The following is a 24,595-nucleotide window of genomic DNA, read 5'->3' on the forward strand; positions in this document are numbered from 1 at the left end:
TCTAGATCTAGATGATACCTTTTACCAAATTGAAGTTCCTGCCGTGAATTTATCTCATAAAACGACTCGCTGGATCGACCAACCAACAAGACCGCAGCTAGCTAGACAGTAACATTTACATGTTCAATTGACGTGGCCTACAGCTCGGCACCAGGGCAGAAGCGGCTCCGTGTCCAATCGCCGAGGAGCTCCGCACACCCATAGCTGCTGGTGATCCAGCAGGAGGGCGATCATGACGCGCGAGCGCGTCGTCGTCCAACACCTTGCGGTTCCTACTCTTCCAGATCCTCAGGTGATTTGAGAAGTCAATCATATGAATATGATTGATATTTTTTCTTTTAAGTTTTTGGAAATCCCGCCAAAAACTGATAGAATCGTCCTCGCTTTTTTTTGGGTGTGGTGCAGACGAGCGTGCACGTACTCAAGCCTTGGCTGCGAATTTCTACCTGTTTACCAGTTTGGTACAGCTGTAGGAAGAAGCGCTTCTTAAATCAGCTGCACTGGGTAAAGTGCTTTTTTAGAAAGCGGGTGTAGTCCAGCTTTTGCGTTTAGTATAGATGGAAGCTGTGGGGAGAAGCGCGACCAAGAAAAGTTGAAAAAAACACGTCGTTTGACTACTAGTTTTAGCTTATTTTCGTTCTAAGCACGATTTAAGCTGTTCCAAACAGGATCTTTGGGACTTGGTTCGGATCCTAAGAGTTAGAAAGACCTGAATATCGAACGTAAGATAGATTCAAATACTGTTGTATACAGTATAGACAACGTAACATAAACGTATACTACATAAAGTCATAAACAGGTACTCACACACATTAACAGACGCTCCACCTTTTGCCTCTGCAGCCCACCTGAAACAGAATGGCCACGGCAAAGCCCAGACCATACCCTGATCCGGCCAAACAGAACATCACAATGGTATCCTCTGAACTTCTCTCGTGTTCCGAAGAAGGGGTTCCTGTATCCGAACCGTTGCACTGCTTAGACAGCGGCTTGCCACACAGCCCTGCATTCCCTTCGAAAGAAGCGTTGGTGAACGTCAGGAACTGCCCTCCCTGCGGGACGCTCCCCTCCAGCTGGTTGTAGGAGACGTTCAACCATGCAAGCGAGGTTAGAGATGTTAACGCCTCTGGGATCTGCCCCTCAAGCTGGTTGGAGGAGAGGTCCAGTGATTCGAGCTGCCTCAGACCACTGAACTGTGGAGGAATCGTTCCGGTGAAGGCGTTGTCTGACAGGTTGAGCCCGCGCAGCGACACTAGTCCTGCAATCGACGCTGGGATGGTACCGGTGAATGCGTTGTCGGAGAAGTCGATCACGGTGAAGGCGACCAAGATCTTGCTGACCATTATGGATGTTCCTTTGTACGTGACTGCCACTGTGTCACGATAGAATTTCCCTGAAAGGTTGTTCTCCAAGGCTACCGGCGCGTCGCTCCTGCTAGTGACCATCATCGCTTTGAGCTTCTCAAACCACCGTGAATCCAAGGTACCGGAGAAGTTGTTTGAGGCTAGATCAATAATTTGCAGGCTTAAGAAGCTAGTCCTGTTTTGATCACTCTCAACAGGAATTTCACCCACTGCGCCGGAGAATCGGTTGGATCTCAGCACTAGAACTTTAAGCTGGGGCAACTTCATCATCCAGCTAGGGAACGAGCCACTGAAATTGTTGTTTCCGACATCGAAAACCTCCAAGTTGTTGCAGTTAGAAAGTTTTCTTGGCAACTCCCCCTCGATCTGATTCCCGTTGAAATCTATCGTCTGGGAAACACAGCTTCCTTTGATGTCATCAGGGAGAGTGCCCTCGAGTTGGTTCTGTCTCATCTTCAGGATGATCAGGTGTCCATCTACTAGACAAGATGGAACATGGCCACTGAAATAGTTGTAAGAGATGTCAAGGAACTGGAGATTGCTTGCATTACAGAGCGTAGGTGGGATGCCTCCATGCAGTGTATTGTTGGCCAGATTCAGAAAGAAAGTCTACTTACTCGTTCCATCAAGTAATGTGGGATGGACGAGAAGAGGTTGTTTGAGTAATCCAAGAACTGTGGAGACATTGGGATTGGTATGTGCCCTTGAATCTTGTTGAAACTTAGGTCAAGATAGTATATTCTGGCATTATCAAGAGCCAGGTCTATATCAGTGAACTTGTTGCGTGAAAGATTGAACTTGAACACATCTACGTTCTCAACCTGGCCACCCCATATCCACCTAGGTATAGATCCACCAATCTGGTTGCAAGAAAGGTCAAGGTCGTTTACTAAAACATACCTTAATAGGGATGGGATCTTGGTCATGTTGCAGCATGCTAAACCCAAAGAGTTGATTTGAGGGAGTGATGCAGACAAAGAACTGATGTGGTCATCATCCACTATCACCGTCAGTTTGTTAGCTGACAGGCAGAGGTTACTTAGATTTGTGAGTTTCCAAAAGAAGCTTAGTTTTACTGTTCCAGTAAAGCTATTTCTAGATAGATCAAGAGTCTGTAAACCCATGAGCTCGAAGAAGGACATGGGTATCGACCCATTTAACTGGTTGTAGTCCAGGTAAATGGATTGCAGCAATGGAGAAGGGTTGGAGAATTCAGGGAGTGGACCGGCTAGATTATTCAACATAAGTGATACGAACTCCAGTTGGGGAAGAGAGAATATGAAGCTAGGAATTGGCCCTGATAGGGAGTTGCAGCACAGTTGTAGTCTCCTTAGGTTCAGAAACGATTCCTTGCTGCAGAATGTTAATGGCCCTGCGAATAACCAAAGATAAAAATTATTCTGATGTGTATATGAAGTTTTGAGGAAACAAAAACCTCAAATATAATGCAGTTGGAGACAGGTAAATGGTATCTTTTGGCTTAAGGAAAAACGCACTGCATAATTTCCATGGTTCTTCTGTCTAGGGAAAGAAATTTAATTATGCAGCTTTAGAAGGAAAACTGTTCTTTTCTAGGGAAAAGTGGAGAATATTTAGTACTGTTTGACTGAGGAGGCCTCTTGTTGAACATATCAAAGATTTTCAACTCAGTCAAGCGTGTCGGGTTCACCTGAGATATTGTTTTGCGAGAGGTTCAACTCTGTCAAGCGTGTCAGATTCGCAAACGATGATGGAATTTCGCCGGAGATGCCGCACTCGATAAGCCGTAGAGTGGACAGTGACTGCAGCCTGCCGATGGCAGCCGGGAGCTCTCCGATATGAAACCCGCTGCTGCTCAGATCCAAGAAGCTCAATGACTCAAGGTCACCGATCGAAGCGGGAATGCCTCCGGAACCATTACTCCCGCTAATGTCCAGAGTCTTCAGATGTTTCAGGTTGCCGATAGAGCTCGGTATTTGACCAGAAAATTGTGTTTCTTTCAGGTTGAGAATCTCCAAGGAGCTGCCGGCTGGGAGCTCCGGCAAGCTGCCGGCGAGGTCGGAGTTGGACGACACGTCGAGCACCCGTAGCCTCGGCAGCCGAAAGATGCTGCGAGGAAGCGAGCCGTTGAGGTCGTTGTTGGAGAGCTGAAGGACGGTCAGGTGCTGGAACTCGGCGAAGAACTCGGGTATCGGCCCGGATAAGGCGATCACCGACCCGTAGTCGGAGTAGCCTTGGTTGTTGTTGGAGAGGTCGACGACGGCGAGCGACCGGAGGCGCGAGAAGGACGGGCAGATGGTGCCCGAGAGGTTGCAGGACTGCATGGTGAGCACCCGGAGCAACGGGGTGGAGTCCGCGAGGACGGCGCACCAGTCTCCGGCCGACGCGGTGGACATGCTCACCCCGTCGAGGTGGAGCTCCCGCAGGCTGGTGAGGTTGGCCATGACGGCTCTAAAGCTCGGTTCTTGAACTCCAACGGCGTGAGGGAGGTAAGTTGGTCATCAACGGAGGAGAGGTCGAGGGACACGAGCTTGCGTAAGCTGCCGATGCCGACGGGCACCTGGCCGGCGAACCCCGCGTTGGAGAGATTGAGGTGGGTGAGCTCGGCGAGCCGCTCGAACCCGGCCGCCGGGAGGCTGGCGCCGCCGAAGTCGTTGCCTGCGAGGCTGAGGCGCCGCAAGGTGACGATCCGGAAGAGGGAGTCGCCGTCGAGGCCGGCGCGGCTCCGCAGGCCGTGGCCGCCGAGGTCGAGCGCCGTGACCCGCCCCGAGGCCGCGTCGCAGGAGACGCCCTCCCAGCGGCAGCAGTCCGTGCGCGCCCGCCAGGACGGCAGGTTCAGGCCCGGCTGCTGGAAGGATCGCCCCAGCCGCAGCAGCGCCGAGGCCTGGTCGGTGGGGCATGCGGTGGCCGCGGTTGCGACGACGATGAAGGTGACGAGGAGGAGGCGCACGTCGGCGCGGACGACGACGCGGCTCGGATGCTTGTTCGTGCGGCCTGACATGACGCGCTTTTGCCCCGTGCGGAACAGGGGGATGGCGTGCGTGACGCGCAGCTTGTGGCCGTGGAGACGGGAGGCCGGAGGCGCGTGAATATCCCCGAAATGACGCCGGAGACCGAGACGAGGTCAGCTAGCGTTCGATCGGTTCGGGTGCTGCGGCGTGAGGTGAAAGGCGACGCCGGGCGGCGAGGTGCTAGTGTTATGCGTGGTGTAGTCAGTCTCAGTCAGCGTCGGGATCAGAATTCCAAGAGTGCAGGTGGAACTGGAAGCCGTGCTCTGCGGTGCGCGACCGGCGACCGATTGTGACCGTGGTCAGTTCGTCTGGCTCGAGTCAAGCGAAGCTTCATCAGCACCGGTGTCCGTATGCATCCATGTCGCTATCACATTCGCAGGTTTCGCAGGTTTCAAATCAAATAGCACCGGTGTCCGCATGCATCCATTTCGGGGAACGTGGCCTTGCAGCGGCTGTTGCTTTGTTATTTCTCCTAGTAACCTCCTCACTTTCACGAAGAGAATCACGAAATTTCATAGCTGCAGTACTGGAATTTGAAAATGTTATTCAAATTAATGCGTGGTGATTTTTGAATTGTAGTATATGTTGAGGGCTTGGCCAGGAAGTTTTAGTTAATCGACAGAGAATGATTTGCTGTATCATTTGTCTTTGCATTTGGCTCAAGTTTTGTGTGGGAATGCTGCTGTTACTCAAACGATTTGACATTCAAGCAAAATGCATCCTCAAATGATCTGGGAAGTCAATCCTATGAATTTGATTGTTTGTTTTTTCTTTTACATTTTTGGAAGTCCCATGAGCTGATACCTGAACTATTCAAAGTTTCAAGCTCAAATGCTTCTGGCGTGAGCTTGGTATAGCCGATATGGTTTACACATGACAGGATAACTGAGGTAGAGGGGAAATGGAAATCAGCCAAACTCAGGGAGGAAGAACAAATAGGATAGGTTCAGACTTTGGAGTTTCAGGTTCGATTCATCATCCATAATAACATTCTAGTACATAGCTGCAGGTTATATATTTCCCCAACGTTCACTCCGGCCTATAGCCAAACTCCTAGTCACTCCTAGACTATTGCGTGATTTGGCCCACAGCCCATTCCATCCTTGGATGCTTCGCACCTTCCTTAGCGTTTTCGTCTTCTTCACACAACGACGCCTCCCGCGCCAAATGACCATGACACCACCAGGTTGTAAATTGGCGTGGACTCATGAGGCGGACAATGATGAGGGCTTAAAGCAGAGAGAGTGTTGACAAAGGAATGCTAGAGGGAGCGGTGACATTGACGGGCGTGCCAGTGCCACCGTGGCACTCTAGCCAGCAGGTCCAGGTAGTTTGGGCTCACCAGACTATTTACTTTGACTTTGATGCTCTCCTTCGCAAATGAGCTGAGGGCTCTTTGGAACCTAGGAATTCAAAAGCATAGGAATAGAAAAAACAAAGGAATAAGAAAGAAATTCATGTGGAAAACATAGAACTTAAAAACAGAAGAAATTTTCCTAAGTTTGCATTTGGATGACCATAGGGAAAACATAGGAATTCTTTTAGAATGCACTGTGTATTTATTGTAGCCCATGATATGGACTATGTAAAAAGAAAGATAAATAAATATATGCTCAAAGCATGATGAAGGTCTGAAAAGCAGTTCAAGGGAGATGGCTCTGAGAGGAGAGCAACCCGTGTCGCCCCAAGCCCCGTCGCCGCCGCTCGGCACCCCACCGGTGACATGGCTCTGAGAGGAGAGCAACCCGTGTCGCCCCAAGCCCCACCGCCGCCGCTCGGCACCCCGCCGGTGACAGCACACACCAACCACCGAGCAACAGACAAACCCCTCCACTTGCTGGGGACCGCAGCCAAGCAACTCCTCTCACCGATGCCCAAACCAGCCAAACCACACCCATCACCGGAGACGCCCAAGCACCCCGCTCCATCCCCTACCACCTTAGGCCACCATAGGTCGCCGGCTACTACACATGATGCAGAGGAGGCGCTCGACCTGCTCTACTGCTCCAATTCTGATAAAGACAGCCTCGGCTCTCATTGCATCAGTGAGCGGGCATTCAAGACAGAGGACAAGGCGCAGCAGCACCATGGGGACAGCACCAGCGGCGACACGGCAACGGAGCACCCTCGCCGGATTCTCGATTCTGATAAAGCCGAGCACTCACAAAGTCTCGTACAAGGAGGCCCTCTTGAAGCCCAGGACGTTCAAGCCTAGGTTCCCGAGTGTGTCGTTCGGTCACATCAACCACGCCTGGCTTCATGAGGAGAGAAAGAGGCCATTGCGCAAGCGCGTGGCTTCAGTATGGGCTCGGCTTGGAACCGGACAGGGGAGCATTCATGACCAGACAGGGGGACGGGTGAAGCAAGCTAAACAAGCAGCACACTCCTTCGACCAGTGGCTTCAATTGCTCAAGGCGAAAGCTGGCTCCCGGTGTTTCAATTGCTTTGCCTTTGACCACTACATTGGAGTTTGCAGAGACCCACCGTAGTGCCTCCTTTGCTTGCGCTCTGGCCACAAAGCACGCCATTGCCACTCCACCGCAAGAACACCTTCTGGTCCTCTCGCCAAACCCAACGCAGCCACCCCAGCAAGAACGCAGATAGCAAGAACACCCACCACTACCGTTCCAGCAACAGACTCCTTCATTCCATATCGCCGCCCAGATCAAGAGGTTCCTAAAGACCTCTCCTCGCGGCAGTGTTGTACGACCGTTCTGAGGAGAGTAGCCGGTGTGCCAATGGAGCCGGAGCTCATCCCTGGAGCGGCCGAACACAGATCGGACCATGTCACAGTCTACGTGCCACACATAGCGGCTGCACGGGAGGAGGAAAGCATGCTATTTTTGACAGCGCTCATCGGCGTTCAGGTGGATGGTCGTGTCAAGGTTTCCAGACAAGTGGTGTGCCGAGATGCTCTACAACAACTTCGCATCCTAGAGCAAGATTTGGGCGTCAAGCACCTCACTACATCAACCTTCCTACTGAACTTCTCCACTCCCGAGCGACACACTGCAACTCTCTGTCCTGGGGGAGTTGCTGCTGGGCGCACTGCTCTCCGGCTCATGCTGTGGACACGCCAGGTTAGTGCTTCTACTTCAAAGCTCATGTACTGTGCAAGAGTATGCATTGAGGGGATACCAAAGCATGTTCAACAAATTGAGACACTAGCTAGACTTTTCAATGCTCAAACATTCATAGAAGAGATTGACAATGAAGGGGATTCTGAGAAGGAAAGGGATTGCTTGTGTTGATTAGCTAAAATAATGACTATAAAGGTTGTTGAGCCTATCACCTACCCAGAAGAGTACTACTACCAAATGGAGGGTATGGATCTGCCATTAGCAAGAACAAGCCCGGCAGAGATGTTAGATTACGAAGTAATCATTCATCTAGATCATGTTTTTGATTACTCCCCCCTTCCCACCAGTCCTTCTAAAAGAAGCATCCATAATGGAATCAGTGGGCTGCCTGATGATCTTTATGAGGAGGAATGGCCGATTAAGTATCGTTTTGTGTGGCAATATGGAGTTCCAAATGACACTGTTGTTCGTCGTCACCTGCCAGTCCAGGAACGCCTTGGAGACAGAAGAGATAGGTCGCTGCCAGGCGGTGGACCTAAAGAAGGCCGGCCAACACAGCAGTACCCGTCTCCAAACTGGCATGCCTTCAGAATGGCATAGGAAAGAGGATTCTATGGTGGAAGTAGCAGCCATGGCGCACGGCGTAGCAACCATGGCCGTCGCCATTAGCTTCATGGAGAGGATGGGTCTCTAACGAGGAACAGTGATCACATTGGCACCAATGAACATGTCAAAGATGGTTTAGAGGAGAAGTGTGCAACAAAAGCTTTTCTGCATGCAGAGCCAACTTTCCTTTGGGGTAAAAGATTGAGGGGGTCAGATAATCCTGACCCAATGAGAGAAGAAGCAGCTCTAATGGCTATGCAGGGCCGGGAACAGGCTCAAGGACAAGGAAAAGAAAGCAATGTGACAGGGACGAAGTCGACAACTATAGTGCATCAGCAAGACACCCACAACACAATTACATAGCCTGCACGACAGCTTGGAGGGTTGGAGCACGACACCACGATTGAGGGGATTCAATGGACAGAGCAGCAAGGGGAACATGAATCTGACCATGATCAGGCACAAGATCTTGAGTAGATACAGAATGGACTCTCTCAAGGGATGCAACTCAATGGCATGAGGGGCCAGGAAATAGAGCCCAACCAATTTGAAAGTCTGGAAGTGTCCCTGCAGTCTGAAAAGGAAGTGCGATGCCAAGATGCAGCTGTTGTCGGATATACTACAGTAAACAGAGAATTTGCAATGCAAGAACAAGGTCAAAAGGCAGAGACAACAAGGATTGATCAACTTCAGGGACAAGATCCTACCTATCAGATAGAAGAAGAACCTTGTAATGGACCTGATCCTATTGCTAGATAGGCTATCGTAAGCACCCGAGCTTGTGCTAACAGGAATGACAACACCACTTACTAAGCCTCTTTCACAGTCACTTTTGGCAACACCTGTACAAGCAAATACACTGAAGAAAATAGTAAGACAAGGAAGAGGGAAGGAGAATACAGAGACCAAGACAAAGGAACTATCTAACTCAAAGAGAAAAAGCAGCACGATAGCAGAAAGGCCTAAAACAAATTTGACAATGGAGGAGCAAACCACAATGCTGCTGATGAGGAAATGTAGGACTTTGGAAAAAGGGCAAAATGTGGATGCAAGCCATCACACTAGATTCAAAGAGCAGTTTGTGGGACCTCTCAATAAGAAGATAAATGGAGATTTCAGGGAGACTTTTGACCTTTCTGAGAAGGCAGAAGACGATCCCCTTGGCGCCTTAGTGCTGGAGGGAGAGGATTGCTTATCTGTTTCCAAAATGTGTGTGTGTGGGTGTGTATGTGTGGGTGGGTGTGTCAGTGTGTGTGGGTGTGAAAGAGAGGAACAACATAAGTGACTGTATAGAGTTTTTGACAGTGCCAGAAACCACTAAATTGAGGGATGGCAGTTAGCTGGGTGAAGGTGAAAGTGAACTAGGGTGGGCACAAAGTGATCTTCAATGAGCAGAACTTTGCAGAAGAGATCTGAGAAAATATATTATACATGACTGAGCAAAATTGCACAATACTGAACTGGAATGTAAGAGGACTCAATACCAAAGCTGGAAGAAGGGTGGTTAAAGACCTAGTGAAAGATGTTAGTGGCACAATCATATGTCTACAAGAAACAAAACTTGAACATTTCAATGAGATTTTAGTCACAAAATGTTTGGGTCCCCAGTTTGCCAAGAGCTTTAAATTCCTTCCAGCACAAGGAACCAGGGTAGGAATACTACTAGCTATGCACGAGGATTATTACAAGATACATGCCTGCTTCCTCAGAGATAACTCAGTGATAGCTTGTATGGAAGCAACTACGAGCCTAGCCAAATGGTGGATAACTGTGGTTTATGGACCACAAGGAGATAGTGCCAAGCTGGATTTTCTGAATGAGATGAAGAAGCTAAAAACAACTACGTTTGACAAATGGATTCTCCTGGGGGACTTCAACATGATATTGCAAGCAGCAGACAAGAGCAACTCCAACATCAATAGGAGACTGATGGGTGCTTTCAGGGCAGTGATAAATGACCTAGAGCTAAAAGAATTAAACCTCAGGGGTAGGAAGTACACATGGAGCAACAACATCACACACACCAGAATAGATAGAGTCTTTTGCACTACAAATTGGGAGTGTATGTTGCCAGAGGTAACACTCCACACAGAATACTCTTTGGTGTCTGACCACTGTCCAATGATCATAAGGGGGCAAAATGCAGCAAAATACAGGGGATTTAGATTTTAGTCTTTCTGGCCTAGAATAAGAGGATTCAAAGAAGAGGTGGCACAAACCTGGACCAAACAGGTGGCTCTACAAAATCCTTTTTTAAGACTGCACACAAAAATGTAAAGAACAGCAAAAAGGCTCAGATTGTGGGCAAAATCTGTCATTGGGAACAATAAGCTCCTACTAGCTGTAGCAAGACAACTTATAGGGATCCTTGATGTAGTACAGGAGCATAGAAACTTAAGTCAAGAAGAAATGATGCTGAAAAGAGACTTGAAGAACAGATTCCTTACTATGACTGCAATTGAAAAGTTAAGGGTCAGACAACAGTCCAGAATGACTTACTTGAAAGCTGGGGATGCCAATTCCAAGTTTTTCTTCCTAGGAGTCAATGGAAGGAGGAGAAAAAATTTCATACAGACTTTGAAAACCTCACGAGGAAGTGTGCATCTGCAAAAAGAAAAATAGGAAGCTATCCTGCAGCACTTTCAGAATGGCCTGGGAAAGGTGGAAAGCAGGAATACAACTTTAAACTGGGAAGCTCTAGATATTCAGAGACATAATCTACAATTCTTAGAAGAGGAATTCATAGAGGAGGAGATAAAGACAGTTGTCATGGATCTGAAATCAAACAAAGCTCTTAGGCCTGATGGCTTCATTGGAATATTTTTCAAAACTTGCTGGGACATCATAAAGGAAGACCTCATCCTGGCTGTGCAGTTCTTCTACAATCAGCATGGCCAACACTTCAACATTCTAAATTCAGCACAGGTTGTGTTGGTTCCAAAGAAAAATGAGGCAAAAAGAGTAACTGATTTCAAACCCATCAGTCTCACCAGTAGCATTGCAAAACTGATATCTAAGCTGATGGCATCAAGGTTGGCACAAGTGCTAAATGATTTAGTGTCAAGGAACCAAAGTACATTCATAAGAAAGAGAAGTATCCATGAAAATTTCTTGTACACTCAAATTCTGATCAGAGAGCTGCACAAACAGAAAAGACCCACTTTGTTTCTAAAGCTTGACATTGCAAAAGCTTTTGACACTGTAATATGGGGTTACCTGATGGAGGTTATGGAGCAGATGAGGTTTGGTAGCAGATGGAGGGAATGCGTGTCCATCCTGTTGCACACAACAACTTCTACTATGCTAGTGAATGGCTCCCAAACTAGAAAATTCAAGCACAAAACTGGCCTATGATAGGGAGATCCACTATCCCCTATATTATTCATCTTGGCATTGCAACCACTGAAGAGGTTGCTGCAAATTGCTGAAAATGAGTCAACCATATCAAAAATCCAAGGGCGAACAGCAAAACTCAGGATAAGCCTATATGCAGATGATGCAGCTGTATTTGTTAATCCAGTTAGAGAGGAAATTGAGGTGGTCATGACAATCTTTGAGGCTTTTGGCAAAGTATCAGGCTGAGAATAAATTTGGACAAAAGTGTTGCATATCCCATTAGATGTGAGGGACTTGATATAAGCTCCATTATGGAACCAATGCCATGCCAAGTCAAAACCTTCCCTGCAAGTACTTAGGTCTGCCTTTGAGTCTAAGAAAATTGACAAGAGTTGAGATTCAACCACTCATTGATAGGGTAGCAGGAAAATTACCAACATGGAAAAAAATGTATTAACAAAGCTGGAAGGCTGACATTGGTCAGGTATGTGCTGTCATCTATGCCAATTTACTTCATCACAGTTTTTGCACTCAAGAAGTGGGCAACGAAGAAAATAGATAAAATTAGAAGAAACTTCCTATGGAAAGGATCAGAGCAAGCGAGTGGAGGGCACTGCTTAGTAAAATGGAAGAAAACTGCAATGCCAAAGAACCTGGGTGGCCTGGGCATCCTTGAACTTAGAGCATTCAGTAGAGCACTCAGGCTAAGATAGCTGTGGTTTGAGTGGACTGAAATGGATAGGCCTTGGGTAGGTTCTCCATCTCCATGTGATGAATGGACAGGCAGCTGTTCAGAGCAAGCACGGTGGTTACATTGGGGAATGGCAACAAAGCCAGGTTCTGGCAAAGCTCATGGCTTAATGGAAAAACTCCTCGAGATATAGCACCACCACTGTATAAATTGGCATGGAGAAAGAACAGGATAGTCAGGGAGGATATGGCTAATCACAATTGAATTAGAGGACTATGGAGAATGCAAACTATGGATGAAATGGCAGAATTCATAACCCTTTGGGATTTAGTGCAGGATGTGCAATTCAATGAAGAAGAGGATCAGATCAAATGGAAGTGGACAGCAAGTGGAGTCTACACTTCAAATTTTGCATATGAGGCACAGTTCAAAGGATTATTTACTACTTTTGAACCAAGCAACATTTAGAGGGCCTACACTGAAGCTAAACACAAGTTCTTCGCATGGTTGTTGATTCAGAGCAAGATCATTACGACTGACAAGATGATGGCTAGAAACTGGGACTCTTACATAATCTGCCCCTTATGTGATCAGGAAAATGAAACAACTTTTCATCTCTGCCTCAACTGTTGTTATGCCAAAGAAGTTTGGGTCCTAGTAACTAACTGGACGGGAGGAGTTATCTGCATGCCTGCATCTTATGAGGACGCGTTGGAGACATGGTGGAGTCGATCTTTGCAGCCATTCAGCAATAAGCAAAGAAGATCAGTGGTTGCCTACTTGATCTTGATGGCGTGGAATATATGGAGAGAACGCAATCGTCGAGTGTTTGAAGGAAGATCCCTACAGCCAAATCAAGTGTTTGATTTGCTTCAAGAGGAGGTTATGATGCATCAGAGAGCGTGTGGCACCCCATAGATGGGTTAGTGTATCTTTAATTCGCTATGAGTTATCTTAGAGACCTAATTAATTTATGTAATATCGAACTATATGTAACTATGAACTTCTATCTCCTTAAATGAAGTAGCAGTGCTCCTGCTTTGTTAAAAAAAGTATGATGAAAAAAAAAGAGAAAAGATAGCCCATTTTCAAAAAAATGGAGAGAAAGGAATCATAAAAAAGGAGTTTCTATACACCACTCCATATATCATCCACACGTATACATCTTGATCAGATTGTATACCTTGTTCCCATAGGATACAGCTGTGTATTTATTGTAGCTTATCACAGTCTAATCAAAGCTTCTTTACTATCAAGACTCAATAATGGATAGAGCCAAACTATTCAGAAGGGCAAAAAGATCAGACGAGGTCCACGAGTCAGTGAACTTCCTTCTCTTTCATCCACAAGTCAGGATAGCCTGTCGATCCTACCATCCTTGCTCTTTCACCACGCGACACAGGCACACAGCAGCTAAGGCTCCACATCAAGAGGCAACACGAGCTATAGTTATTGCAGGCCAGTATGAGCAGAGAGGCGCTCGCCCGGCAGTGGCCTGGATATATGCATGGCGAGATCGAGTGCAAAGTATAGCAAACAAAACAAATTCCTTTGAAATATAGTGCGGGAAGTCGACAAGAAATGAAATAATCTCGACCGGTAGCATCTATAATTTTATATGGAAGTTATGCTGAGCTAGGTGCCGTGATAAACCATCTCCTAGCTTAAGAGTTGGCTCGTTTGAATAGGAGTGGGCTTTTGCGACAAAATCATTTATAGAGGAGAATGTCGAATTTTAAGTGACTTACTAAGGGTTTATGCAACTTGAAGCCCAACATAAGTCACTTCAAGCCAACTACAGACATTGTACGAAAATTTATTTCAAGGCTCTTGCACTGCCGCTTCCCTCGGCTGCACAGTAGGGGTGGACTTAAAGAGCAAAGAAATTAATATGGTGAAAAATTACGAATTACTCCCATAGTATAAAATTTTTAAGTGAGGGCATGTGCCCTCACCTCCACGTACGCTCCTGGCGTGCGAACAGGGACGGAGCTTAGTGATGAAGGAATTGGTAATTTGGCCCTCTTTCTTCTCTCTCGCATCAGACTTGGCACGTGAATAGGGATAGAGTGTTGACCCATTAATTATATCCTCTTGCGAACTAAAGCAATTAAGATGCGTGAGATCGATTCCCGGGCATATATGATAGGGATGGCTTTTCTTATCTTGCACTAGTAGGTGCTATTGCACCTGATCTCTGTCCATGATTTACCAGGCATTCAGGCACCTGAACGTTTATCCGGTATCATCATTAATAACAGGATAAAAAACGCATTTAGTAGGAGCAATAAGAATGTAGTTGCACTGACAATCTGACCCTTATCTACTTGCCCACACGGCACTTTTGTTCTGAGAATATCCAATGCGATCATTTCCAATCCTATGCACTTTGCAATGATGGATGTGACTGGGACAAGCAATGGCACTTGTTTTGGCATGAGCTGAAAAGACTTCTAAAATGTTGACAAGTCCATAACTGAAAATTTTAATTCAAGATTAGTTCTAATAATTCAATTTGTTTTAGTCCGCCCAGGTAAGGAACAGCCGGTAGAATGGCAGCCGCAACGACCGTATACTCTTTATTTAGCACGTTGAAGCACATAAAGACTGGATAGCAAGGATACAGAAGCAATAATTTAGCACCTTCTCATTTCAACCTTTAGATGATTCGGACGCCGTTCACACAGCAATGTAAAGGCAACTGACATTGGCCCTCGTCAGTTGCTGAAGTAAATAACACCCATCCGGATGTTTTCAAAAAAATTCTTGCAGCTTACATACATAGATCAACTGACAAAACGTTAACCGAAAACATGCTAACACACACAAAAGCAGCCATTGATTACCCAACCCGAGGAAACCCAATAGATAACATTTCTTCCTCTCTATGAGGTGACCAAATCCTTGGATAACTGTAAACAAATCGCCATCAACTCTTACTGCTCCTCTTGTAACCAGATGAGAGGTGCCGAAACTCTTACTGCTCCTTCTTGGGTTTTTTCTTCCTTGAAGCGAAGCTACTTGGCCCGACTGCTTCTAGTGACATTCGCTTTGTCCTGCTACAATAGTTGAAACTCTCGCTTATTTACGTGACAACAGACACTATTACTTGAATCAACCAAAAGGTATGAATATACCTTGAAGCAAGTACCCTTGATTCAGCATCATCCTTGTCAGCCATATCCTCACTGTTGTCATCATCATTATCACCACCACCACCATCATCTGTGATACGAGACAAGGAAAATGTCATGCTTCAACATCTGCTCTCGTCATGATTAAAAAAAGAGACTATTATCACAAATTCCAGAAGCAGAGAGAGAACAACTGAAATGCTTAGGTAGGTACAATCCAATTACACATGAACCTCACATATGTAGACTTGGATAAAAGATGACTGTAAGTAACCTAGACATTCGATAAATATGGCACAACAATACCGAAAATGCAATCATAAAAGAGTATTTCAGATACATAAGCAACATCTGGAGTGTGGATGATCTTCAGGTAATGGAATTCCAGCACAATATTGGGAAATTACAAAAAATTGTGCTTGATAGGACTGTGTGGTGTGTGTATCATAGTTCACCCACACGAAAATAATAATGTTTTTGACATGGAATACTTTCATGGATGTTTTTGACATGCTGGGCATGGTTATGTCTCAAGCTGGACCTAAGGAAATATTTTTTCAAGGAACCATTTACATTAGCTAGTTGGAATCTTTGGATTCAGAGTAACAAATGTTTATTTGAAAAGAGTCCTCTCAGTAAGGATAGATGGAAGAAAGAACTTTGAGTGAACTTTGAATATTTCAAGGTTTAAGCTCCTGGGAAAATGAATGAAGCTTTGGCCAATTGGATTGGTTAAGAGTTTTGGCTATTAGCATTGTGAACCCTGTGGCTCTTCGTTGGTCCACTATGTGACCCCTAAATATAGCTTTGTATGCTAATTTTCTTTAATCGATAGATTTCCAGTCTAGTATTTCATAAACAAAAAAGTCTGAGGTATTTTTTACAGCATCCTATGGCAGGACAGCACAAAGATACATGTCAAGATAATAGCTTTGCTAAAATAGGTTGTCTTATTGAACCTTAGGCAGTAACTAGATGCATAAAGTAATAGCACTTCTAGCTTCCCATCTCCACAAGAACAGGTAAATGTAAAAACTGCTACCCAATGTATGTACAGTATGTATTAACCAATTCTGTGTTCACTCAATAAGCAAAAAAGTGATTGACATAACAACCAAAATCTTGAGCAAAAGCTACCTATGCAACAAACAAATCTACTAAATGTGAGACTACTGTTTATTACTACTTGCGGGGATTGTTTATGCAGTTTAGTCGACAAACTCACACATACCAGAACCGCCTTCATTCTTCCCCGGTGAGGACTCCCATCTGTCTTTCCCATCATCATCATCCCAGCGACTTCCGACAGGAGGCATCCAAAATTCTGGATCATCCGAATCATCCATCTCTGGTTTAGGTTCTCGTGGCAAAGAAGGACTGGCAACATTAGTTTTCTTCTTGCCCTTCTTGTCCTTCTTGCTTGACTTGCCCTTCTTTGCCACTTCATTTGACTTTGCAGTTTCTTCATTAGCCTTCTCACCAGAAACCATCTGTTCTTCTAGCTTTTCTGTTACACAGGGATGGGCACATTAGATGCAGATGCATACAAACATTCTAGTGCAGTGGCTTTATGCAGTTCGCTGTATTGGTATCAGAATTCTAGCCAAATTCTACTGGAAAAGATTGCAACAATTAAAGTCATATAATTTGCATTTCATCAGTACTGATTTTTTTTCTCGGCAAGGTACCAACAATTTGTCTGACAACAATAGTTAACTTCTGTTTTTCCAGAACCACAGTTAGTAAAATTTCAAAAAATGGCAAATCAACATAGATGGAAAAGGTACTGATAATTTCAAAAATGGCAATTTTGCATTTGATTGATACTCAATTGTTCTCAGCAAGGTAACAACAATCTGTCCAGTATTAGTAGTTAACTTATGTTTTTCCAGAACCAATGTTGGTGGAATTTCAAATGGCAAATCAACGTAGATGCAAAACGATGGCATCATGATGGAAAAAAAAAACTACAAGGAAATAGCCAAGCGTTCATTGACAATTAAATATTCTTCAACCAGTAGGGAAACATATGCAAGCAGCACAGTCCAATCCAATAGCAAGTAGTCGAAATAGCATACAGTATTCAGAAACTTTTACCTAGCTTGTTAAGAAATCTCTTCCCGTTGATGTGCTTCCATATATGCTCCTCCGACTTGTTGATTGTATCCCCTGTAATGTTGCATACCAGCTTCGATCTAGGACACAAAACCTAATTCATCAGTTCATATATAAATCACCCAAAGAGCAAGAGTAGTGTGTGTTCTGATTCACAAATCACAAGGACGTGCATCGACTTTTTGTCACTAATTCAGTAATTTGTCTTTGGATACAATGTCACATCACCGCAGCATCATGCCAAAATACATTTTGATTCAGAACCCTACAAAATGCACCAGCACTAATGGATAGCCAATTGAACCCTCGGACTTGTACTCGCACTAATGGGTACCCAAGGGAACCCACGAACTCGTATTAGGGTAAACGCTCGCGAAGAATTCACACGAGCTACGTTGAGTAGGCATCAAGCAGCAATACAGAAACAGAACAGCAGCAGAAAGAGCCGAGGGGAAGTACGCACTTGTGCTCGGGGTGGGGCTTGAAGGCGTTGAGCGGCGGCTTCTTGCGCGCGACAGCGTGGTCGATGAGCGCGAGGCGGCAGGCGCGGGACCGCGCGTACGCCTCCTTCTCCCGCTCCGGCAGTTCGTGCCCCGTCTCCGCGCAACGCCACCGCCCGCCACCGGCGTCCTCCCAGGTCGGCTGGCCCAGAAGGAAGGCGCCCTCCTTCTCCCCGCTGCCCTCGCTGCCGTGGGCGGAGCCCTGGGGACTCGAGACGCCCATCTCATCCGCCGCAGCCTCCGCGGCGGCGACGGCAGCCGGGGCCTTGCTCTTCTTCGCCATCAGGTTGTTGGCGGCTGGAGGCTGGAAAGGCGGAATAGGTCTGGGGTCGAGAGGGTTTTGGCCGTTTGGGGGCCAACTTACGAGAACCGTCAAGGGCCTTGATGGTAATTTTCTGTTCTCCTGAAAGGATTACGATGAACTCTCTCCATCCTGACCGTCCATTCGAAACTTGAACAGTCCAGATAGGTTGGAACAGTAGAAACAAAATGACAGATTGCTCGCTACAAATTTTTTCCACGTACTACAACATTACCAAAGCAACGAACTGAAGCAATCGACTCACCGACTAGGAAACATGTGAAACCAAAACTGAAGCAGCATTTTCACATCCGCACGAACGAAATCATACATGTCAACAATTACAGGAAAACTGTCAGCGATTTTGCCACCTAACCTAGTTGGTACAACAGAGCAAGATGTTACAAAGGGATGTTGCGATCCCAGGCCCAAAAATCTGAGTAATGGAATGCTCAATCAGCACCTTTACAGAAGCGCGCCCTCATACATGCAGGAAGCTATCTACCAGCTACAGCTACAGTCAGAGGGAGATGCAGATCGGGGGGGGGGGGGGGGGGGGGGGGGGGGGGGGGGGGGCGGCCTAACTCCAGCCAGCTTCCTCATGCAGTGGACTGGTTCAGGAACAGCTTTATGAGCAATTCATCTCTCGGTAGTGACACTCCAGTCCGGAATGCTTGCTCCAGGACCTTTAGCCATTCATTCACGAGGGATCCCTTCACTTGCTGCGTAGTGGCATGCTCCTGCTCCATGACCGACTCTAGCTCCTCATAGTGTTTGATCTTGTATTGCATCTTTCTTAGCTGGCAAACATAGACAAAAAAAACATCAGCGAGATTAAACAAATTCCATATTTCTGAAATATAGTTTTTGAAATGATAGGTAAAGTTTATTCCAGTTCAAATCAAAAGGAAGACAAGTCTGTCACCAAGAAAACATCACTGGTGTTGCCTGTTCCCATTTAGAAGCTATTTACTTGTGTCATAAGGACAAGGTCTACCAGGAAGGCAAGAAGGGTGAGATTGGAAAGTGAAATCTATTAACATAACCTTCTTATGTTAGGCCCCACTGTTGGTGCATAAGAACCTCTCAATGTTCGCAACTCAACACGGGCGACGATGATTATTACAACTGTACTACTATTGTTATCCTACTTTAGAGTGACCATGTCCGTTAGCCATTGATTAAGTAGCTAGGAAGCAAAAAAGTTGCAAATACTTGAGTAGGGGAGTCCTACTTGTAAACAAACTAAACCAATAAATATGCCTATCTAGCATCCATCAATGCTTTTCACTATCCCGCGACAACAAAGCTTTCTTCTTCTGGTGCTGCCAGGACCTGCCACTCTCACTCAGCCAAGTGCACAACCTGAGCAAGTAAATTTAAAGATGAGTAGCACTGGTGTGGTGCGTTCCGCTAACATTTGCTCGTGCTCTCTTGAGGTTTCTACTCCTGGTCTACCCCTATCACTCAATGACCCTATACTCATTTTCTATTAAAGCATGGAGAGTTAGGTTTATGTTCAATTTCTCAACCTTTCTGACTTGCTCCTGCAATCAGCATGAAATGAAGAGGGGTGGAGAGAAACCACTGTACATACGAGTTGGTTGTATATAGCTAGAAAATCCCCACCGCTGATTGGTTGTGGAGAGAAACCATTGTATAGGTCCAGAATACTGTCATGGCAGGAAAGGACTAAAAAGATTTTCACCTGAGTTTCAATTATTGATGCCATTAGGAGCTCCATTTCTCGCTCCTCCTGGTCTGCGAGCATTTTAGCACGGGCAGCAGCTACACCAATAGCAGTAGCAACAGCTGCCCTCACTTGGTATGCATTAGCAATGAACTTCTTTTCCTGCTTCTTATCTGAATCATGAACGGAGAACATAAATTTCAGATGTTCAGAGTAGTAACGAAGCGGTGAATACTGTATTTATATTAGCTTGGAATGAGAAAATAAATTTGACCTACCAGAACCAGTCCGGCCATGCATTTCCACATCCTTATTGCCAACTTTGTGATCGCTGTGAGCATATCATTCAGATTTTTTAAAATATTATACCAACAATGGCCAAAAAATTAAGCATATGAACAATATCAAACTCATTCTTACATCTGTTGGGCATGGTTTGAAGCGAATGCCTTAGTCTTAAATTCTCGCTCACTGAGGCGAAAGGCTTTCCTTGCTTCCGGGTTTTCATTGCCCAAAGCTTTAATCGCAGCATCAGCAGCTGCAGCAACAACATCTGGGCTACTTGATGTTGTCAGGAGTGCTAACTGAGGTAGCATAAACAAATGTTAGTATACCGTTAAAACTTAAACATACTTGGCACTTGAGTTTCATGTCGTTTTGTAAAAATTACCTTCTCCATTAATGAAGCGGTAGCATCCATTGAAGAAAATAACCGTCTGCGTTTTGTAGGAGGATGTTCTTCAACTGATTTATCAGCACTATCTTCATTTCCATCAATCTGCATGCCATCAACCATTTCAGTTGAGTGGCTTGAAGACTCCTTCGTAATGTGCTGGTTCATTTTTCCATCAGTTGCCTGGTTCATATGGAGCCTGCTAACAGATTTACCATTTATTGTGCCCAGCATATGTTCACCAAAAGGCAACTGAATAAGCCTTGCTATGCATTCTGATTTATTCTTTGTGCGGACATGCTGGGCAATAAGATCCCAGTCATCTCCATGTTTTAGGACTCCTTCTAAAAGGAGTAACGTCTCCGCATCTGTCCATGCACTGGAAGCATGGTTGTCCACACTCTCCTTTTTGTCACCAGGACATTTATTCCCTTCTCCCTTGTTATCATTATTGCTTTTGGAACACTTTGAACATACTTTAAAACCATCCTGAAAAGTGAATATGAGAAATGTTATTGAATACAGATCAAGTATTTCCTAATTTCCATCACTGCTTGATGTACACAGAAGAATAAAATTACCGCTCAGTCAGAGTGTAGTTGATACCATAAGCATAGTGACAAGAGACACTTGGAGATAAGACAAATATCCAGTAGAGCTGAGTGAGAAGATTGCGCGTGCAGGAATTCAAAACAGATTTTAGCATCTTTTCACAAAGAAGAGGGGATCCATTCTATCATCTACCAACTTCACCTTGTTGGCTAGTCCATAGAAAAAAGCATATTTCCTTTTTCTGTGGCAATTATTATATTTACAAAACATAATAATGAGCAAATCCTCCCATCTTACCAAATCAAAATTGTAGGTTTCAAAATGTTCCATCTTAGCACCTAGGGACTAGACATTTAGATAGCACTCGTATCAATCTAAAAATATACAGTAGCAACACAATTATCCCTTGCCCCTTTCATTTTCTTGGAGCCTGCATTGTGTACCAATAAGAGAGCTGGCCATTTCAAAACGGATAGGTCAGTTCAAAAACGACCTTATCACAAGTTTGCAGTGTTTTCAAGCATGATTGAAACGACCTATACCCCAGATAGTACAAGTTGCTTTTGCCGGAGCTGTTACCACTGAGGCACTCCATATTCCACATTCAAGGGTTTAGCACCATAGTCCAAAACCCTAAATCTATTAACAGACCACAATGTCATGGAGAAAACCCTTCAAACATCGACAGTTTTGGGCACAAGGAGTTTTGATAGTACCTGCAACGTCTCAAACTTCTCATCATTGCACTCCTCGCCGCAAAACCCACATATAGGGACCTTCCCAGGCGTCCATTCTCCAAACACATCACTGTAGGAGGTCAGCGGGGGCAGGCGGAACCCATTCTCCCTCTCCTCGCCCGCCCCTCCCCGCTTCTCCTCGGCGAAGTAGGACGCCGGCGGCCGCGGCGTCACCTGCAACCCCACGGGCGCCTCCACGACGACCCCCACCTCCTGCTGCCGCGACGCGGTGCCCGAGGACGAGGAGGAGGCCGAGAAGTTGATGAGGCCGGAGGCGTCGAGGAAGGCGAAGAGCTTCCGGAGGAGCGTGACGTCCCCGACGAGCGCCCTGCGGACCTCGGTGAAGGTGAGGCGGCGCGCAGGGTCCTCGCGGTACCTGGCGATGATGAAGTCGCGGTACTCGCGGTAGATCCGCGGGTTGCGCGTCGCCGTCCCGAACCCGGCGCCGCCGGCCCCGCCGAAGAACTCCGGCAGCGCGCGGCGCTCCGTCTCGTGGATCCCGTCCCACCGGAACCAACCTGCGGGGGAGCGGCAGCAGACGCGAATTCGGTCAGGCGGCCGGCTCCGCGGGGGTGGGGTCACCCCCCGTAACCCTAGGAGGAGCGCGACGGGGAAGAAGGGCGCGCGGGGGAGGGAGGGAACTCTTACCGGATGAGGCCGGGATGGTGTAGAGCTCTCGCGGCGACGACGGCGGTCCGTCGCCGGAGGTGGCGGCCGCGCCGGCCGCCGGCGGCGACATGGGGGAGAGGGCGGGAAGATGGGAAACGGACGGGGAGAAGGGGAGAGGAGAGATCTGGGCCGTCGGATCTCGGATTACGGGGGCTTATGGCTTGGCTTTGGGCTAGGCCGCTCGGGCGGTCGGAGAGGAGGGAGGGGGCACACTGGGGCAGGGAGCCGCGCGAGGCGTGCGGTGGCGGCGTGGTCTGAGCGACGACGACGAGGATTTCCACGTACGCGTAGGGCCACGTGTATTAGTTGGTCCCGTGGTTTGGGCCTTTGCTGGCCTGTATTACAATTAAGTTAGGCCGAGTAACTATGGGCCGGTATGGGCCATGTGCATGTCTCCCAACGGTACGAGTAACTGTGGGCCGATCGAAGAGGTCTCAAATGGTAATATGGATATTCGATATCCGTATTCAGATACTCGAAGTTGCATTTTTAAGATCCGAACAGGACGAATATCAATATTTGACATATTTTACCACTATTTATATTTGAATTCGATCCGAGAAAAAATAACAATATGTTGTATCCTATCCGTTCATTTCCAGCTGAGTGAGAATCTTGCAGACTTTTGCTGCACTCGAAAATAAAATAGGGTCGTTGCCCGCTGCATTTCTGACGTGTCAGTGCCCACGCTCCATATTTTGCTCCTTCCTTTCCATCGTGACACCAACCGATCGCACTGCACAATGGCAGCACTTTTTCTGTAGAATACACAGAAGAACTTTGTACATCCGTACTAAGAGGAGGCAGGTAAAATGAATGGAGCATTCTGTAGCCCGTTAGGCCGTTACCCTTGTTGCGTGCCAAAGTTAAGATGCCAAAGATAATGAAAAAGGAGTTAACAGCCGATCGATTCGTCATGTTTAACGCACCTGTGACGACAGTCTTTGCCTAAGGCCCCGTTTGTTTTTAGAAGCTAATATTTACATACTAATTAGGAGTATTAAACATAGACTAGTTACAAAATCAATTGCACAGATGAAAACTAATTTGCCTAATTAGTCTATGATTTAACAATGTGGTGTTACAGTAAACATGTGCTAATGATGGATTAATTAGGCTTAATAGATTCGTCTCGGGAATTAGTCTCCATCTGTGTAATTAGTTTTATAATTAGCTCATGTTTAGTCCTTCTAATTAACCTGCGAATATTCGATGTGATATAAATTTTAGTCCGGACTAAAATCTAAACACCTTGACTTATCTCTGTCAATAGTCCGTACCATATATGTTTGTCAACGGCAGAGCTCGCTGTCCCTGTCGTCAACTGACAGTGAGCAGACTGCTCGGGGGTACATCTGAATTCAACAAGTTGAAGGTCCGAAAAACACGGCGGCATTCGTAGTCTGGCATGAGCCGGTCTGAACGAAAAATTAGGCGGAGCCGGTTCATGCAGGATAGGAAATGTATATTTTTTTTGGAGATAGGGAGATTAGGACGGTAGTATTATATAGATATTTAATATATGTGTATTCAACTTAGACTTGGTATATATTATAAGTCAGAAGCAGATTTGTTATTATAATACTCCCTCCGTTCCAAATTATAGGTCGTTTTGACTTTATTAGATTCATAGACTTTGTTATGCACTTAGATATACCCTATGTCTAGATACATAATAATATCTATGTATCTAGAAAAGTCAAAACGACCTATAATTTGGAACGGAGGGAGTAGTTTTTTTTATAGAAATGTTATTATAATAGCTTTGCATACTCTTGTTATTTTAATCAATTTATGGGCTAGAATCTATTGGGCCACGTACGCGTAAAGGCCCAAGGCCTATGTTGCCGAGGCTCGGCCCTTGATTAAATTCGGCCCAACGTTCATGGGCCACCAATAAATGTTGACGAACGGAGAACGACTTCTTCTTGCCCCGCCCGAGCAGATAAATGGGCCTCATTTGATTTCCCCCATTACCGCGAACACCGGTGGCCTTGGCTGGACTTACGGCGGAGCTAACCGCTTTTGCTTTCCCAACCCCAGACCCTTTTTTTTCCGAAATATAAACCTTGCCACCGGTCGTATGAACGAGCAAGGCAATAGGCCAACCGCCAACGGCGGCACGGCACGGCGGGGCGGGGGGGCGTTGGCGAGCGC

The 24,595-nt window shown here is 46.2% G+C and overlaps 2 protein-coding genes and 1 pseudogene across 3 annotated transcripts; all 3 read right to left on the minus strand.

Moving 5' to 3' along the window:
- Window positions 1-430: 430 nt before the first annotated feature.
- On the minus strand, window positions 431-5,027 carry LOC117864764 (receptor-like protein 6; annotated as a pseudogene).
- A 9,661-nt stretch (window positions 5,028-14,688) lies between these two features.
- On the minus strand, window positions 14,689-18,105 carry LOC117864121 (SWI/SNF complex subunit SWI3A-like). 2 transcript variants are annotated; one of them, NM_001419626.1, is made up of 5 exons: window positions 17,780-18,105; window positions 17,299-17,396; window positions 16,433-16,708; window positions 15,205-15,292; window positions 14,689-15,123 (listed from the first exon to the last, which is right to left on the minus strand). In NM_001419626.1, exons 1-5 carry the CDS (start codon window positions 18,097-18,099, stop codon window positions 15,045-15,047), a joined length of 861 nt encoding a protein of 286 aa, NP_001406555.1. In that variant the 5' UTR covers window positions 18,100-18,105; the 3' UTR covers window positions 14,689-15,044. The 2 variants fall into 2 exon arrangements, with proteins under 2 accessions (NP_001406555.1, NP_001406554.1); NM_001419625.1 differs by having other exon boundaries at window positions 14,689-15,126.
- A 297-nt stretch (window positions 18,106-18,402) lies between these two features.
- LOC129388413 (RSC chromatin remodeling complex subunit RSC8) lies at window positions 18,403-22,693 on the minus strand. The gene is made up of 7 exons (NM_001419623.1): window positions 22,418-22,693; window positions 21,749-22,287; window positions 20,478-20,969; window positions 20,228-20,391; window positions 20,086-20,138; window positions 19,826-19,980; window positions 18,403-18,917 (listed from the first exon to the last, which is right to left on the minus strand). The coding sequence occupies exons 1-7, from the start codon at window positions 22,506-22,508 to the stop codon at window positions 18,717-18,719; spliced, it is 1,695 nt and encodes a 564-aa protein (NP_001406552.1). The 5' UTR covers window positions 22,509-22,693; the 3' UTR covers window positions 18,403-18,716.
- Between the last annotated feature and the right edge of the window lie 1,902 nt (window positions 22,694-24,595).

Source organism: Setaria viridis, chromosome 7 (assembly GCF_005286985.2).
Source record: "Setaria viridis chromosome 7, Setaria_viridis_v4.0, whole genome shotgun sequence".
Taxonomy (NCBI): domain Eukaryota; kingdom Viridiplantae; phylum Streptophyta; class Magnoliopsida; order Poales; family Poaceae; genus Setaria; species Setaria viridis.

What these genes read in the sequence shown, in the direction of transcription:
- LOC117864121 (NM_001419625.1), bottom strand. Translation starts at nt 18,099, where the DNA reads ATGGCGAAGAAGAGCAAGGCCCCGGCTGCCGTCGCCGCCGCGGAGGCT. An exon ending in AAGCCCCACCCCGAGCACAA is followed by an intron (nt 17,397 to 17,779) that starts GTGCGTACTTCC and finishes TTTGTGTCCTAG; the next exon opens with ATCGAAGCTGGTATGCAACA. An exon ending in TCAAGGGTACTTGCTTCAAG is followed by an intron (nt 15,127 to 15,204) that starts GTATATTCATAC and finishes CAACTATTGTAG; the next exon opens with CAGGACAAAGCGAATGTCAC.
- LOC129388413 (NM_001419623.1), bottom strand. Translation starts at nt 22,508, where the DNA reads ATGTCGCCGCCGGCGGCCGGCGCGGCCGCCACCTCCGGCGACGGACCG. An exon ending in CCGCTTCATTAATGGAGAAG is followed by an intron (nt 20,392 to 20,477) that starts GTAATTTTTACA and finishes ATGCTACCTCAG; the next exon opens with TTAGCACTCCTGACAACATC. An exon ending in GCATGGCCGGACTGGTTCTG is followed by an intron (nt 19,981 to 20,085) that starts GTAGGTCAAATT and finishes TTCATGATTCAG; the next exon opens with ATAAGAAGCAGGAAAAGAAG.